Source organism: Xenopus laevis, chromosome 6S (assembly GCF_017654675.1).
Source record: "Xenopus laevis strain J_2021 chromosome 6S, Xenopus_laevis_v10.1, whole genome shotgun sequence".
NCBI classification, from domain to species: Eukaryota; Metazoa; Chordata; class Amphibia; order Anura; family Pipidae; genus Xenopus; species Xenopus laevis.
The window spans coordinates 35,066,679-35,083,147 of NC_054382.1; the positions used below are offsets into that span (position 1 = coordinate 35,066,679).

Below are 16,469 nucleotides of genomic sequence, written 5' to 3' on the forward strand. Positions count from 1 at the left end.
GAATGAAGAATCGCCTGCGCTAATGCACTCGCGGTGCTTCGATTTCCAAAGTCGCCCGAAGTTTCCTCGTGAGGCGTCTTCGAAAACTGAAGCGCCGCGAGTGCATTAGCGCAGGCAATTCTTAATTCAAGCAGACTGAAGGCAGTTCGGGGAGATTGTCGCCACGCAGAAGAGGCGATTAGTCACCCCCAGTCTGCCCCAACCCTAAGGGGCACGAAACTTAATATTATCAGTGGTAGTAGAAGGGCAATTTAGTAATGGCATATACTAGTTTGGGTGTGATCTCATTGGCCGGACTGATTGCAGCATGCCTATTTATCCTTCTGATAGAGTATATTAGTAGCACTGGGGAAATCTACCCGTTGCTTTCTATTCGTTTCTACCCTGATGTAACATTACGCTAATAGCTTGTTTCTTACAGGAGCTGTTTGATGTGCTTAATACCGGGAGAATCCCAGCATTTATTCTATTAATCAAATTGTGCCACAAACAAAAGTGGAGTTACAGTACACTACACATAACTACAGGCTGTGAATACATGTGAAGCAGAGGGGATCATTCTGGTGTAAAAACAGCACCACAGTGCGCTCAAGAATTTATTCTGATCCCCATTTACTTTAAAGACAATGGCAAACCGCACCTTCATGTCATGTGCCACTGCCTTTAAAGCCAGATGCGCTCAGTATAAATTATTGAGCAAAACAAGGTGGAGCTTATCAAGGTGTGGAATTTGTTTTTGGAGTAAAACATCATGCAAAGCTTGATAAATAGCCCTCCAAATCTGAACTGATATTCTACAAAGTCATTTCATAAGATTCCATTCACATTAATGAGTTACAATGCACAGTTGCCTATTACTTGACTAGAATACTTGCATTGGATGAGATGGGCTTCACATACTATCACTTGTTTTAAGAAGTTTATAAAGGAAACGTATATCCTGACATATGTATCCATTGTAAAATTGCTCTCAATGATCATCTGAGCACTTTGTAGTTGAATTGTTTTAAAAGATTTATTACATTTATGTTATTAGCAGTTTTTATACTGGCAACATCATGTTAGTGTAACCTGAGTGCTCCCTGCTCTTTGACTTTGATGAGGACCAGGTGGAACAGCAAAAGTTCACTTTACTCAGGCAGGAAGCTTCTCTTGACACTCAGTTTTAAAGGAGAAATAAACCCTTTACCAAAAAACCCAAACCCCCTCCCTCCACCCCCGGGGAAATGCCCCTAACTATTTACTTACCCCTCCGTGAAGATTAAGGGATCGCAGAACACAGCAGCCATCTTCCGGGTCTTCGGTAAGCTAAGACAATTTATGGGTTTGCAACAACTGCACCTGTGCCGAAATGGATGGAAATTGCCGAAGCGCCGGAAGAAGACACGAAGAGCCAGAAGATGGCTGCGGTGAACTACGATCCCTGAATCTGCACGGAGGGTTAAGTAAAAAGTTAGGAGCATTTTTCCAGGGGGGCAGCTAGGCTGAGGAGGAGGGAGGGGGTCTACATGGGGTGGGGGCAGGAGTTGTTTTGGTAAAGGGTTTGTTTCTCCTTTAAGGCTCCTGTCACGTTGAGCAATAAGACTGAGCAGGGCAACATCACAAGGCACTTCCTGCTTTAGTAAAGTGAGCTTTTTGCTGTTCTACTCAGCCCTCACCAAAGCTCAACTGTAGGAGCACTACATTATATTAGCTGCTAGTATTTTTGGTGAAATTGAAAAAACAATGTCATATTTTTGCAAAAGTACTCTGAAGAGCATTCTCAGCAATTTTTCACTGTTCCCTTTATGTTTTAACACTTTCTTGTAATGTCTGTATTAAGTTTCTTTCTGTTCAGTTAAACCATCAGGTGCTTTCATGTTTGAAGGTCCTTCTGCTTCCAATTGTGAGAAACCTGAGCGCATCCAACGTAGCTTGGACAATTGTCTCTGTGTATCTCTCTGTGTATCGTGCCCTGGTAATAAGCAGCTACTCTGCACCACTATACAATGCTTGTGTCCGAAATTCTGTTAGATTAAATGCAACCGGGATGTACAAGTGCAACTCCTCCTGTAAATCAAATGATTAAACTTTATATCACCTCCAACTCGCTAACTTCAGTCTCATCTGTTTATTTACAAACAAACCATCCTGAATTACAAACCATTATCCTGGATGGCGTGAAAGCACAAGTAGAGCATGAAATGTATACAACAGAGATTGGCCATATACTATAAAATCCTCTCCTTTAGTGAGGTCACCAAGCGTGTTACATAAGGTGGACAATATCACGCTTTAATATGATCAAGAGCTCTAGGGCTAAATGATCAGATTACAAGAGCAGAAATACGAGCCATTGGAGCCTCAACTAGCCGAGTGGTCCCTGATAAGATGGAAAATCAAACCTGCCCAATATTCAGCCTGATATTGGTTGGATGGGCCAGTCGAAGGTCCCCATACAGAGGCAGATAAACTGCAGAATCAGTGTAAAGCTCCCAAATTGGCAGAATACTGTATATCTGCAACACTAGGGACAATTTTATCCACTGCAGCTCCTCATCTTGTATCTTGTCAAGCAATCATTTGAATGTCAGTGACCCTGCACATGCTCAGTGAGCTTCAAGCAACTTGTTGAGGAGTGAGTTTAGGGGTTTGGAAACATCCAAGGAAAAAATAAGGTTCATTTGACATGAAAAGGTTACAGGGTTGCTCTCTGCACTGCCATGCAGATTGAATCTGAGTTAATTACTATGTTATCGTATATTGTAATTATGTACTGTGTGTGTGTGTATGTATGTATCTATCTATCTATCTATATATATATATATATATATAAAAACTGGGATCAATTCTGTAGGTGTAAGTGCAGGAATGCTATGGGATGCCAATCAAGCTCTCAGAAACCCATAATGCACTTGTGTCTAGACTGTTCAGTCTGCCCTGTGCACCTTGTTCTGGGCCAGAAATCTGGGGCAAAATGCAGTGGTGACTGACACAAGTAAGCTGAGTACTTAACAGGGGCCCTAGGCAGACAGTGAGTAGAGGGTTCCTAGTGTTTTTATCTTAAATCTCCTCAGTAGTTAGTATGCAAGCTAGGAACATGCCAGGGCACCCATATGCACTATTCCTCCTGTGTATAGTGCTGCCAAGTGCAGGTAGTGCCATGTAGAGGGAGAGAGGCACAACTATAGGCATTAGGAGTACATTCTGGGGGTGCAAGTACAGTTGTGTTCAGAATAATAGCAGTCTGACCTCTCTAACCTGATTAATCACTGTGTTTGGTAGAAATTATATTTCTACATGGCAAATAATTTACTAGTAGGTTTAGTAGAGTAATAGAAAACCAATCGACCAAACAGTCGTGACATTCATGCTGCTGATTCTGTGTAACTGAATCATTTCTCTAAATAATAGCAGTGTTCAAAATACTAACAGCTTGCTCCAAATAATAGCAGTGTGGGGTTCAATTAGTGAGCTCATTCATTCTTTGAAAAAACGGATGTCCATTACGGCCCTTATTGAAGGAAGGAAAGAAGGAGGGCAGCAAATGTTGCGCATGTTGGTTATAGAGCATTTCTCTCTGAAAATCGGAGTAAAATGTTCAGAAGAACAGCGTACTTTGATTCAGAAGTTGATTGGAGAGGGGAAAACACATGAAGAGCTAAAATGATGTCAAATGTTTTAAAATGCCAACCAAAACCCGACATGGAAGAAAATGGAAAACTACCATTCGAATGGATAGAAGAATAGCCAAAATGGCAAAGACCGCTCCGGAAAGATCAAAGAAGGTCTAAAGTTACCTGTGATACTGTTATAGTTAAAGGGCATGTAAAGTCTAAAATAGAATAAGGCTAAAAATGCTGTATTTTGTATACTAAATATAAACATGAATTTGCTGCACCACAAGTCTAAGACTAAGACTGTGCACATGCTCAGTGTGGTCTGGGCTGCTTAGGGATCGTCATAAACAAAGCTGCTTGAGTTCTGCATGGCTGGGAAGTAAGGCGGGGCTCCCCCTGCTGTTCATAAGTATGATTGTTTCTCTGCTCAGCAGTTAGGGACCATCTGACAATTCCTATCCACAGCAGTAAATGAAGGGAGAATTTCACTGCATACAGTCTGGTTTCTTATAAAAATGGTACACATTTTCTAATTAAAGTAAATTGGAGATAGGGTTCTTTTTCATTAAAGAAAGTAAACATGGGATATTATTTTTTTACCTTTACATGCCCTTTAAAGTGAAATGGAGCAACATTGTGTGGACTGATGAAAGCAAGATTGTTCTTTTTGTGTCTAAAAAGTTTGTCAGAAGCCCCACAAACACTAAATTTAAGTCACAGTACAGTGTGAAGACAGTGAAACATAGTGGCACAAGCATCATGATATGGGGATGTTGCTCATACGGTGGTGTTGGGCCTATTTATCACATACAAGGGATCATGGATCCGTTTCAATACATCAAAATACTTGAAGAGGTCATGTTGCCTTATGCCGAATAGGAAATGCCCTAGAAATTAGTGTTTCAACCAGACAATGACCCTAAACACACCAGTAAACGAGCAACATCTTGGTTCCAGACCAACAAGATTGATGTTATGCAGTGGCCAGCCCAATCCCCAGACCTTAATCCAATAGAAAACTTGTGGGATGACATCAAAAATGCTGTTTCTGAGGCAAAATCAAGAAAAGCAGAAGAATTGTGCAACGTTACAGGTGCCAGAAGTTGGTGGACTCCATGCAGGCCCGGACTGGCAATCTGTGGGTTCTAGCAAATGCCAGAGGGGCTGCTATAAGGTCCCATTGAAAGTCAGTATTTAGTGGGCTGGTGGGGGGCTGTTTGGGCCTCTATATGGGCTGATTGGGCCTCTGTGTACATGAAAAGCCAGGGCCTATTTTAATTCTCAGTCCGGACCTGACTCCATGTAACACAGATGTGCAGCAGTTCTCAGAAACACTGTTTATACAACTAAATATTAGTGCAGTGATTCAAAGGAAAGCAACATCTTGACACGTTTTTCAGTTGATACAATGAATGTTTGAGTTTGTAAAGAAGAAAGCAGACACGGCTATTTTTGGAACAGCCTAATAGTCCCTTTACTTTAGTTTCTGTGATGGAATAAACAGAAATGTGATACATTTTTCTTCATGTTTTGATTTGGAATAGAATGTGCGGCGTTCCCAGTGCATTTGTGTGTATGGAAATAAACGTTATTACAAGGATTTTGAGCTTTAGTCATTTTTTTAAACACACTGCTATTATTCTGAACACTGTACTGTACATCACCTGGTAAGGCACAAAACTTGGATCCCTATCCCATCCCCCTGTAGTGGGACCAATATGGTGTAATCAATTATATTTCCAACTGGATCTGAATAAACACACAGTGCTGGTTTCCAAAGAATTGCCTATAATAATAGGAGAAGCCATTTGGTCCAGTAACTGCTCTTCATGGTTGTGCCGAACAATGGAATATGCGGTCGCTTTACACAACCTGGATTTACCCTGTGGTACATTGAGTTGTGTAAATACACAGTGATGCTTGTGGGTTCATCTGGAACATGTAGAGGCACATTTATCAAGGGTCGAATTTCGAATTCATGTTTTTTTAAAACTCCCATGAACTCGAAATTCGACCAATCGAAATGTATTATAAAAATCGCATTTCTCAAACTTGGCTGAATAGGATCGACCCGAAAACTCGAATCAAATTCAATTTCAATTTTTCTCGGGAAAAAACCTCAAATGTCAGGAAGGCTACAAACAACTCCAAATTGATCCCTGACTTCCTCCTTTGCATCTTTCTTTTATAGCCACAAATGTATCACCTTTAAAGCCGCACGTAGTGAATAAAGAGGCGTTTGTCCCAAGGCTCAGTCAGAGGCAGTTTATTTAACTCTCATTTACATTTATAAGCAGCTTTGACAGTAGATTTTGATTCAATACGTTGCCTTCAGTTTGGAAATCTAAAAACTCTGGCCCCTCCAGACTGAATGGACTCTGTCCCCAACAAAAACATATGAAAATATAATTTAAGCACATTTGTTTTCACAGACACCATACAATACATTCACTATACACAATATAACAAAATAGTCCCATCCTTACCTGGATAATAATAATAATACTGTCACAATGGGGAAGTAGAAATGGGAGTTGCGCTTTTATAGCTGAACAGAATCTCCATGCAACAAGGACATTATTTTACAACTGTTTTTGCTTCTCCACTAACGTCCTGCTTGGGATACAGAGGGACGTGGCCAAAGAGATACTGTACTTTGCTTTCTGTAGCGCTGCCAACGCCGCTGCCCAGGGTTAAAATGGCCTCACAGGGCTCTCTAGTTCCTTCTCCATGTCTGGATCACAGCACACACCAGTACCAGGCCCTCTCATTCTCTCTGTCCCATGGATCTTATTTTGTATTTATAGCTGCACTGAAATATGGCAAATATCACCCTCAACATCCCCCCAACAGCAGATGCCTGGGAGCTGTAGTCCACAGAGTCAGACCAGAATTCCTGCTGGGCCCCAGCCAAAAACTATTCCCCATGACCCCCTTCTTATTTCCATCCTAGCTCTTTATGTCTCCATCTAATGGCTGTGAAAGTGGTCCTAAATATCAGGTTCTCTGGTGGAACTAGGAGAGACGTCCAAAAACAGTTGAATTATGATTATTTTTTGCTTTTTGCCTGGGGATCCCTCTCGGCTCTGCACTTGCCTCTTCTATGTCCAACTGGGACCACAGGCACTGATACTTGGAAACGAGAGCTGAAAAAACGTACTGCCGCTTATGGGCTTATTTAATAAAGCAACCAATCAGCAGGTAGCTTTTAGCAATCACCTGTTTCAAAGCAAACATCTTATTGGCTGATCTGGGTTGCTGCACCTGGGCAGACTTTGTGCCTTTTATTAAATATGGGGTGTTATTTAATGGAAAGTGCACTGATACACTAAGCATTTTTGACTTTTGTTAGACTCGCCCTGTACAGTATATTAAATTCACAAGCAGTGCACTGCCATCTTTTCAGTATTTGCCAAGGCTTCCTTGTGTTGCTCTAGCCTTGCACTGTATAAAATAGGGAGGTGATGCTATAAGTCTGGAAAGCTTAGGGAGCCTTGGGAAATACTGAACAGATGGCGGCATGACACTAGATGAAAAAAGATTCTTGACCAGCAAACTTTTTGTCTGAGCACTGATACAGCTCCCCATTCTGCCCATTCAGTAAACAGAGGCACCTGAGCTGGGCAGTGAGTGATGGCTCCTCTGTGCTGCATTTTTGGGGCATCTTTGGGCTGCAAATGTGCTGGTTCAGAAGGAATCAACAAAAATATCTAAATGTTTACCAGTTCTAGTAAGCACAGCTGCCAATCAAATGCTTGTTTTCCAACAGTTGACCAGCAAATGGTGCATGCTGATTGGTGAATGTTGCTGCAGTGTCTGAAGAATCACCTGTGCGGCTGAATGAAATGGCACAAAATAGCTGCCCATCTCTGCCCAGTCTTAGTGAGTGGATTTGGTTCATTGTATAAATTCCATTAATTCTAAATGCAGGTCAGTGAGAGGCATTAAGGCTTATTCCAGCTCATACTGTATATATTGTGTGTGTGATATTGGTCCAGACATGTAACGCACACTTGATTCCCAAATCGTGTGATTTTTTTATCGGTGCAGAGGGACCAATAAGCTTAAGCAGATAACTCAGTAAGTGGCACGAGGGTAATATCACAAGACTAAAAATAAAGTAAAGCACAGCTTAAATGAACGTTAACAATAACATACAAAAACATCAAAGGAAACCATTCATCTGGGCGCCTCTATCTAGGCTGAGAATTTAGGGGTGCAGCACACGTGGAGCTGCGCTTATTGGCATTGCAGACAAGTCTTACTTTGTTGGCAATATAGAACTACAAAGTGCTTCTCATCTCTGTCCCAAAACTGACGAAAATAAAGGGAAAGCAATAGAGATGTGTGAACAGGAACCAGCAGCATTGCAGTGTTGTGCCATTGCCTTGCTTCCATTCATTCCCAGAATGCTTTGCCTCACCAACCAATGCTTTAACATAATTGCAATACGAGACATATCTGTGTCTGAATATAGACAATCACATATTAAAGGAGAAATAAAGCTTAGGAAATCTAATGATGCTCTGCTGTATGTTTTGGGCTTCTGTACCAACCCTAGGGGTTTAGCAGTGAAGATCTGTGTCTCTAAAGATGCCCCAGTAGCTCCCCATCATGCTCTGGCCTCCTGAGATTAGCTGTCCACCATATAAAGTATATATAGAATCTAAGATTCAAGTCTCATTATGAATTCAGACTGACCCTGCAGCACAAAAAACAGTGTATTCTGCATCAGAATTTAGGAATAAGCAGCCCTTAAGTATAAACTACCACAACAGATTTAACCTCACTTTTTTGCAAATGATAAGTTTAGCGTCTTGGGTACACTGAGCATGTGCAAGGTCACTGGCAGAAATAGATAACAAGATCCAAGATGGGGGAGCTGCTGTGGAGAACCTTGAAGGCCTTGGTCATTATTGCTATAGGGTTATGGTACCTGTGGGCTGGTAGGGTAAGTTCAGTCTATAAAATACAGAATTTCTAACCATAACCTTTTTTATGCTTTAGTTGTGCTTTAATCTCCCTACATTTTAAGTCACTGATCTGTGAATACTGCTGCTCAAACCAATTTTCTATATATATATATATATATATATATATATATATATATATATATATATATATATATATATATATATATATATATATATATATATATATATATATATATATATATATATATATATAAGAATTTTAAACCTCAGTCAATACAAATTTTATTCCTCGATTTTTTTTTCCTTTATAGGCTTATTTGATATGCAGTTCAGTTGCTGTTATTATCTATGGACTAACCCATCCATGCAGATCAGCAGAAGTCCCGTACTAATGTCTGTACTGATAAAGGGCAACACTGCAATGCTGCCAGACAAATTCTTTGTTATGAGAAGGTGAAAAGAGTAGATGATTTGGTCCATAAAATGAATCCATATTCCAACCACATTGTTATTCTGGTTGGTTATAGTGACGGCTGTGACCAGAGCTATTTTGATGGTTGCAGATAAAAGGGGGGTGTTTAAGCACTTTCATGGTAAGAGAGAAACCGAGACAACAGCAAGCACAATCATTATATGTACGCTATTACGTATGAAAATAATTTGTATTATAACATTATGTTAAACATTCTTATTATAGCTCTGTAACCTATGCAATCATAACCAAGCATACTGAGCTTCTTACGTAAGGCAGGTTAAGAATGGTGGTAAATTTGGATTTAAATGCACATTATGTTCTTTGCACTGAAGGACACACATATACACATATATATATATATATATATATATAAAGAGGTGCTAAGGTCCTTCAGCCCTGCTTGCATGTGATTGGGCAAATCCACATTTGCTACCAAACCTTACAAATCACAACCCTTTGGTGGCAAAGTGGTTGGAAAAGGGAAATTTAACCTCAAAAAACAAAAACCCTTCCCATTCACAAGTGACTCGTCACAGGGGGAATTCAAACATCCCCATTCCCAAGGGGTTTCGCACAAGTAACCGGATTCATGTTATAGCAGTGCTGGCGGGAATGACTAGGTCCCAGGTGCCAATGTAATGGGTATTTGCCAATGGTTCTGTGAGTGTGTAATACAGCTGTTGCTTATCTAGGTGGGGGAGGGGGAGGTACTTCATTTTTAGATGACCTATTGGCAGGCATGGATTAAATCAGGGTAGTTATGATCTTTGTGCTACAAATTAACCTTTAAAGAGCCAGTTCACCTTCAAAGTTAATTTGGTGCAGACAGTGATATTCTAAGAATCTAATATTGGTCCTTTCTTTGTGCTGTTTTTGAATTAAACTATTTTGCAGTTGCTATGGTGCCACTTACCCTAGCAACCAGTAAGTGTTTTGATGAATAAAGGAGGAAATGGACAGAAAGAAAAGTAATATATAAGTTAAATTTTTTATATATATATATATATATATATATATATATATATATATATATATATATATATATATATATATATGTATATATATGTATATATATATATATATATATTTATCAAAAAAATCTAGCCTTTGTGGTTGCAGATTATCCCTAAACTTGACAGTCAGAATATATTTTAAATTATAGGTTGAATAGAGCCTGAACAGAAAGGCAATTACTACAAAAAAAACAAAAAACCTAATTGCAAATTCTATTCAATATCTGTGTCACGCTAAATGTTCACTTTAAGGCGAACAGCTCCTTTAACACTGAGATTGTCATACATATTATATATGTGCAGGGACCTACTAAATTGCAATGGATCTTCAATCCCCCATTTTCATGAATGTTCTTAACTATTCGTTGATTACAGTTTTGCAATATTTAAATATTGGTAACATTTTCATCAACTTCTATAGAGAACTAGGGGTGCAGTGGGGCAGCTTCATGGTTGAGTTTAGATCTCCTTTAATGTTTTATTTCTGATTCCTATTTGAAATTATCGATGGTCCAAACAAATGGCTCATGCTGCCTATCCCTCACTGCTTGAGGTCCAGCGTTGGACTGGGGTGTTGCAGGCGCACCGAGGCTACTACCACAGGGGTCCCCCACAGCCACTCAGAGCCCCACTCTTCTCGCTTGCTCACCCATCCAGGCCCTTCACCCCGTGCATGGGAATTGGGTCTAGGTTGACGGGACCACCTGGTTTTTTCCCAGTCTCCCGTAAGCCCAGTCCAACCCTGAGGAAGTCATTGAAAAGCAGCTTGACTTGCACCTCACCAAATGGACAGGCAGCAATTATTCGGCTGCACCAAAAAATCATGGCTAAGGAAGCACCATACAGAGGGGTATGTTAGATGTAACTCTCATGTCTAATAGCATTTAAGCTCCTGTTTGCACTTATCTGTGTGTATGTTAATTGCAAATAATTGCCTTAGAACAGCCAAGATGATTTCAAGCTGTTTACACCTTTTTGAGCTTAGCACCACTTTGAAAATTCCCGTTCTGAAATCATACATAATAATGCTGATCTTTTAAACACCCACTAAAATTTGGTGGATATTTATCTTTAGAATATGTCAGTTCTCCGTAAATGTGCTGCAGGTGGGGGGGGGGGGGGGGCGGGAGAATGTGGGGGATCTCTCCCAACAAAACTGACGTAATCATTCTGTCTCATTATCTTAGCACCTTTGTCAAAGTAATGAGAATGAGCCTGGAAAAAAAAGTGCAAATGTACAAAAGCGATTCCCCTATAGACTTACACCATTCCAAACTGCTGGGCTTGCTGGGTTAAAGCATGCACTGGAATCCCTAGTAGTGAGTGAATGCTTCCCTGAAATACAATGGCCAATAAAACCAATGAAAAAGAAAGGAACGGCGGCTGTTTCAGATTCAGCGTCTGCTGGTGAGGGCTTCTTGGCACGGGGTGGGTTCAGCTTTTATTGCTGCATCTTCCTGATAATCTCGGCAGAGACAGGCGGGTGGAAATTGATTGTATGGTGACGGAGACCCTGAGCTGTCTTGTAACTCTTCCCGCAGCGACACTTGAAAGGTTTACGCACTCGGATTTGTGTTCTGTGACCGTTCTTGGCATGGTACTTAATGCCATTGACATTCTGTGGAAGACAAGAGGAGATGTTTGTTTGTAAGAATCAGCTCATATCCATCACATGCACAAATCTTTAGAAGCTCAAATAGGAAAATGTATAAATATGTTTCCTTTGCTTCTCTGCCCCTGACTTTGCAGTATGACTGGAGGACCCTTTCCTAAGATGCCTCTGTTAGATGTTTTTTTTTGGCCACAAGCCTCCTTTTTTCCTTCCCTTAGCCTTCTTATTGTTTTTAAGTCCAGAAAGTAGAATAGGCAAGTGGTCTGAAAGAATTCACACAGTGCATGGACAGAGTAACTTGGCCAAGCAGAAATGCCATGAAACTATCACAGGACATGTGTTCCATCATTCTCTATGAGGCTATGCTTGGCTGTTGCTTCTCTGCCCCATCTCACCTTTATCACCTGCCTCAAAATTCACAGAATATCTTTCTTCACTTACTATACTTATTCAAAACCATAATCTATAGGACCATCTGCAGTTTGTTTGGGCCTACACAGTCTACTCAACAGACTTTCAACTTTCTACTGAATGTCTGAAAGCTTTGTAATGTTCATTTTCTACTTTAGCAGTGATCCCCCAACAAGTTGCTCACCGACCCCTTGGATGTTGCTCCCAGTGGCCTCAAAGCAGGAGCTTATTTTTGAATTCCAGGCTTGGAGGCAAGTTTTAGTTGCATAGTTGCAGCTTGTTTTGTGTTGAATGAATAGATAGAGATCAGGGTATAAAGAAACAAACATGCAACCATTTTCCCTTGTTTGAGTTCAAAGGCAAGGTACTGCAATCCTTCTGCCAGGAAAGATATTTACATCACAGCAATAAATTATAATCTCAAATGAAGAGAAATTGGCCCTGGATTGCTGTGTTTCCGCACAGAAGGGAAAGTGAATTATGACTCAAGACAAAATGTAGTGCAGCCCTAATAAAAGTCAGAGCACACACACAAGAAACAGGCAGAGGGGAATGAAAGTTGAAGTTGGATTTTTGTTAGCAACAGAGAGATAAATGATATCCCTGTATTTGTCAGGGATCTGCTATTTCTTGTGTTTTGTTATGTGCCAAGATGTACAGTGCCAAGGTACAGGGGCGTTTCTGCCATGAGGCAGCTCCCCAGGAGTTATCAGGGACCGCAAAAAGCCACTCCTGGTACCAAACTAGAAATTTGGCTTTTCTAGCACAGTACAATTTCGCTCTCTGCACTAGCGATGAACCTCGAACGCGCCTGCCAAGGTATAAGGCACAAAGCAAGCAACACCATCACTGTCCTGAAAAACAACACAATCTTCATACCTCCCAACTGTCCCGTTTTTCGTGGGACAGTCCCGATTTTGACAGCTCAGCCTGCAGTTATCGAAATGTCCCAGCCAGAAAAAGATACAAAGTTTCTAACTTAATTGGCTTGTGGCAGAGAGCTCAGAACACGTATTAGGTGCACTCAGATACTTTTTTAACAATTTAAGACGAGTAAAGAAACTTTTGTAACAATTTAAGATAAGCAGGTCTCTTGGGGAAACTGTGACTTGCAGCTTAAAGGGCAATTTACCTTCATTAGTAAAACTGTAATAACACATACAAACCACAGAAATGTGTTCAAACTTTCATAACCTGCCAAATTTTGTAAAATTAATGGTAATTAGGGGGTGTGGCCACAAAAACGGTCATGGTCAAAAATCTTTTTGTCTCTCTTTCTATTTCCAAAATGTTGGGAGGCATGAGTCTCAGGCAGCTGCCTTATAACTGGCCACATCCCAGATGATAATTCAATGGGGCTGCCTGGATCAAAATAGTGGCCCTTTTTTATTACTAGCCTTCTTTCTAAGGCGAGTAGTAGAAGAAGTTGAAAAAAAGATACTAATGTGAAGTCATTAAGGCTAATAGCAAATGAGGCTGTTTCTCTGCCAGCACAATAACGCAGGTGGAGAAAAATCCAATCCAGATAAATCCACCAGCTCCCTCCACACGTGGCAGAGAAACAGCCTCATTCACCATTAGCCTAATAGTTAAATAAAATTCAATTGACTGGTAACTTTTTTTTATCTGCAGAGAGAAAAGCCCCCCTGTCCCAGTGCCAATGTTAATATTGTAATGTTATATTTGTGATGGTGTATACACATTATTGATGTAGTACTGCTGCTTGTTACTACAATCGGTCCCGTAATGAAGGAATATCCACTAACTCTCTATTCTGTTTCATAGGAATTCTATTGAAAGAAATGATTCTCCTAAACCCTAAACATTACTATATGTGACTTTAATTACAGTGTAAGAGCAAAATGTTCACAGTAACGTCAATATGTTAGAGAACAGTGAGATGACTGACACAGAGCTGGGAAGAAAGATTGTCACATGAGAGATTGAGCTTGGGGTGTAAGAGAACCAGTGGCGGAACTACCGGGGGTGAGGGGGGTGCAATTACAAGGACCTGCACCCCCTCGTGTTAGAGCCTCGCAAATGGGCAAATATTTAAAGAAAACTTTGTCTGGAAGGGGGGGCAACAAGCCGCAGTGCTGGTTCCATAACTGGTTTAATTCATATTTAAATTTTATTTTAGTAGTCATTAGTGATGGGCGAATTTATTTGCCAGGCACGAATTCCCGGTGAATTCCTGCGATTCGCCGCCGGTGAATAAATTTGCAAAACCACCGCGAAAATTTGCTGGTGAAAATTCACCGGCGTCCAAAAGAACGAGGCGCCGGTGCCGTTTCTCAAATTTTTCGCAGTTTTGCGAATTTCGTGGGAAATTTGCAAATTTTCGGGCGAAACGAAATGCCCCAAATTCGCCCATCACTAGTAGTCATAGTAATCAAGTATAGAGATCCAAATTACGGAAAACCCCAGGTCCCAAGCATTCTGGATAAATGTCTCACAGCTGAATTATTCATAATACAGGGAAACAAAATAGATTTAGACCCATAGGTGAGAGTAACGTGTTGCATTTCAAGTAGGGTTGAGACCTGGGCATTATTTTACCAGCAAATTATCATTAAAACAATGTCATTAATAGGGAGAAAACCATAAAAATATAGGATGGACGATATTTTATTCAAAGGAAGGTGGCAATCCTGATTATAAGTTATCTCCTATAGGCAAACTGTCATTGGTAAAGTTTTAGAATGTTGGCAGCTATCACATACCTCCCAACATTTGAAAACAAAAAGAGGGCCAAAAACGTGTGCTGCGCGGAGCTCATTTTGTGGCCACACCCCTTAATTACCATGTCCATTGTTCAAAAATTGGCAGGTTATGAAAGTTTAAACACATTTCTGGGAGTTGTAGTGCAATGGTTTGTGTGTTTTGCTAATGAATGTGAATTGCCCTTTAAGTTGCTAGTTTTGGTTCTCCTAAGAGACCTGCTTATCTTAAATAGTTACAATTGTTTCTTTGCTTATCTTAAATTGTTACAAAAGTATTCAAGTGCAGCTGCTTGCTGTTCTGGGCTCTCTGCCAAAAAGCCTCTTATTTTAAGTACGTTTCAGAAACGTTGTATCTTTTTCTCAAGTCAGTCCAGGAGATCAAAGAGAAAGTCGGGACTGTGGGCTGAGCTGTCAAAATTGTGACTGTCCCGCTGAACACGGGACAGTTTGGATGTATGCTAGGCAATAACTTTGTAAAAACGCTGAATTAAACAATTCCCTATCAGGCAAAGGACCACACAGAATCACTCCTTGGCTGCTGTTACAGAAGGCACTAAGGTACCCAAGTGTATCAGTTCCTGAATGGAAGCTTTTGGACCAAAACCAGTTTTATATAATGCTTTCTAGAAGCCTGTTTCCAAATCTTTATTAACTATTGTGTTTCACAGTGTAACATGGGCACCATTCCCCATTACCTAACAAAGTCTGATGCACTTGCCTCACAGGACGGCAGAGGGGCAGAACACAGACAAAACGTTTAGGAGGAAAAATAAACAAGGCAAAGAAATGGCTGAGAGACGTCAGAGGAAATTCTTGGGAGAAGCAAGAAATCCTTCTGTTTATTCTAGTCTCTGTATCATTACTTTTTATTTGCTGCTTGTTCCACGTTTGTCAGCTTTCCCATGGGTCATTAACTTCATCCCCTTCTGACTTAATGGTGTGCAAGATATCCTTGAGACAGTCCTTCTGCGTTGGAGAGGAAGGTGGTGTGATAGGAAAAGCAGGCAGGAATGGTGTGCTTATTTGGGCAATAAAACGAGGGCTGGCAGTCACACGGAGAACAGACAGGATGTGGCAAATTACAGGCTTGTGCATGGAGCTTTTCTCTTCTAAAGAAACCCTCGGTGTGATGCGGGGATGCCCCCTGGGAACGGGCCCTTCTTGCAATCACAATGGCCTGTTTGCTTCCTGAGTTAAAGGCATTGTGGCTTTTACAATATACCCTCCCACTGTCACAACTTTACACATAAACAAACTGTATTCATGAAGTGAAGGGAAAATAACACTGTCTAGTGCACGCTGTTTTCTCGGCTTTCTCTGCGAGATTCCAGACTAAACAGCACCCATCCCTTGCACCCCTCCCCTACTCCAAATGATACCCCAGTGTTACAAATCAGGGCTGAACTATAGAAAAAATGATTTTTTTATGTGAGCTTCAACATTCTGAAATAAGAAACTTTCTAAATACAACCAATTAAACATTCTGTATCGTTTTTTGAAATAATCAAGTTTATCCTCACTATTCCTCTCTCAGCGTCTGTTTCTTTTCATTCTCTCTTTATACAGCAGTTGGGTGTCAGATATTCATTGGCAGTTAGATCCAATATATTTTATAGGGGGGCTCCCTTTCCTAACAGACAGGGGCGATCCGCCAATGAGGCGAGCTGAGGCGCTCGCCTCAGGCGGCATCGCCAGCTAGGTT

At 40.7% G+C, this 16,469-nt stretch overlaps 1 protein-coding gene across 1 annotated transcript in view; it reads right to left on the bottom strand.

Annotated features, from left to right (window-relative positions):
- Positions 1-10,078: 10,078 nt before the first annotated feature.
- The window catches only part of jazf1.S (JAZF zinc finger 1 S homeolog), a 193,540-nt gene continuing 187,149 nt past the window's right edge, over positions 10,079-16,469 (bottom strand). The window contains exon 5 of the mRNA XM_018269244.2: positions 10,079-11,639. Coding sequence (XP_018124733.2) covers positions 11,463-11,639 — 177 coding nt within the window. The 3' untranslated portion in view covers positions 10,079-11,462. The remainder of the gene's footprint in view (positions 11,640-16,469) is intronic.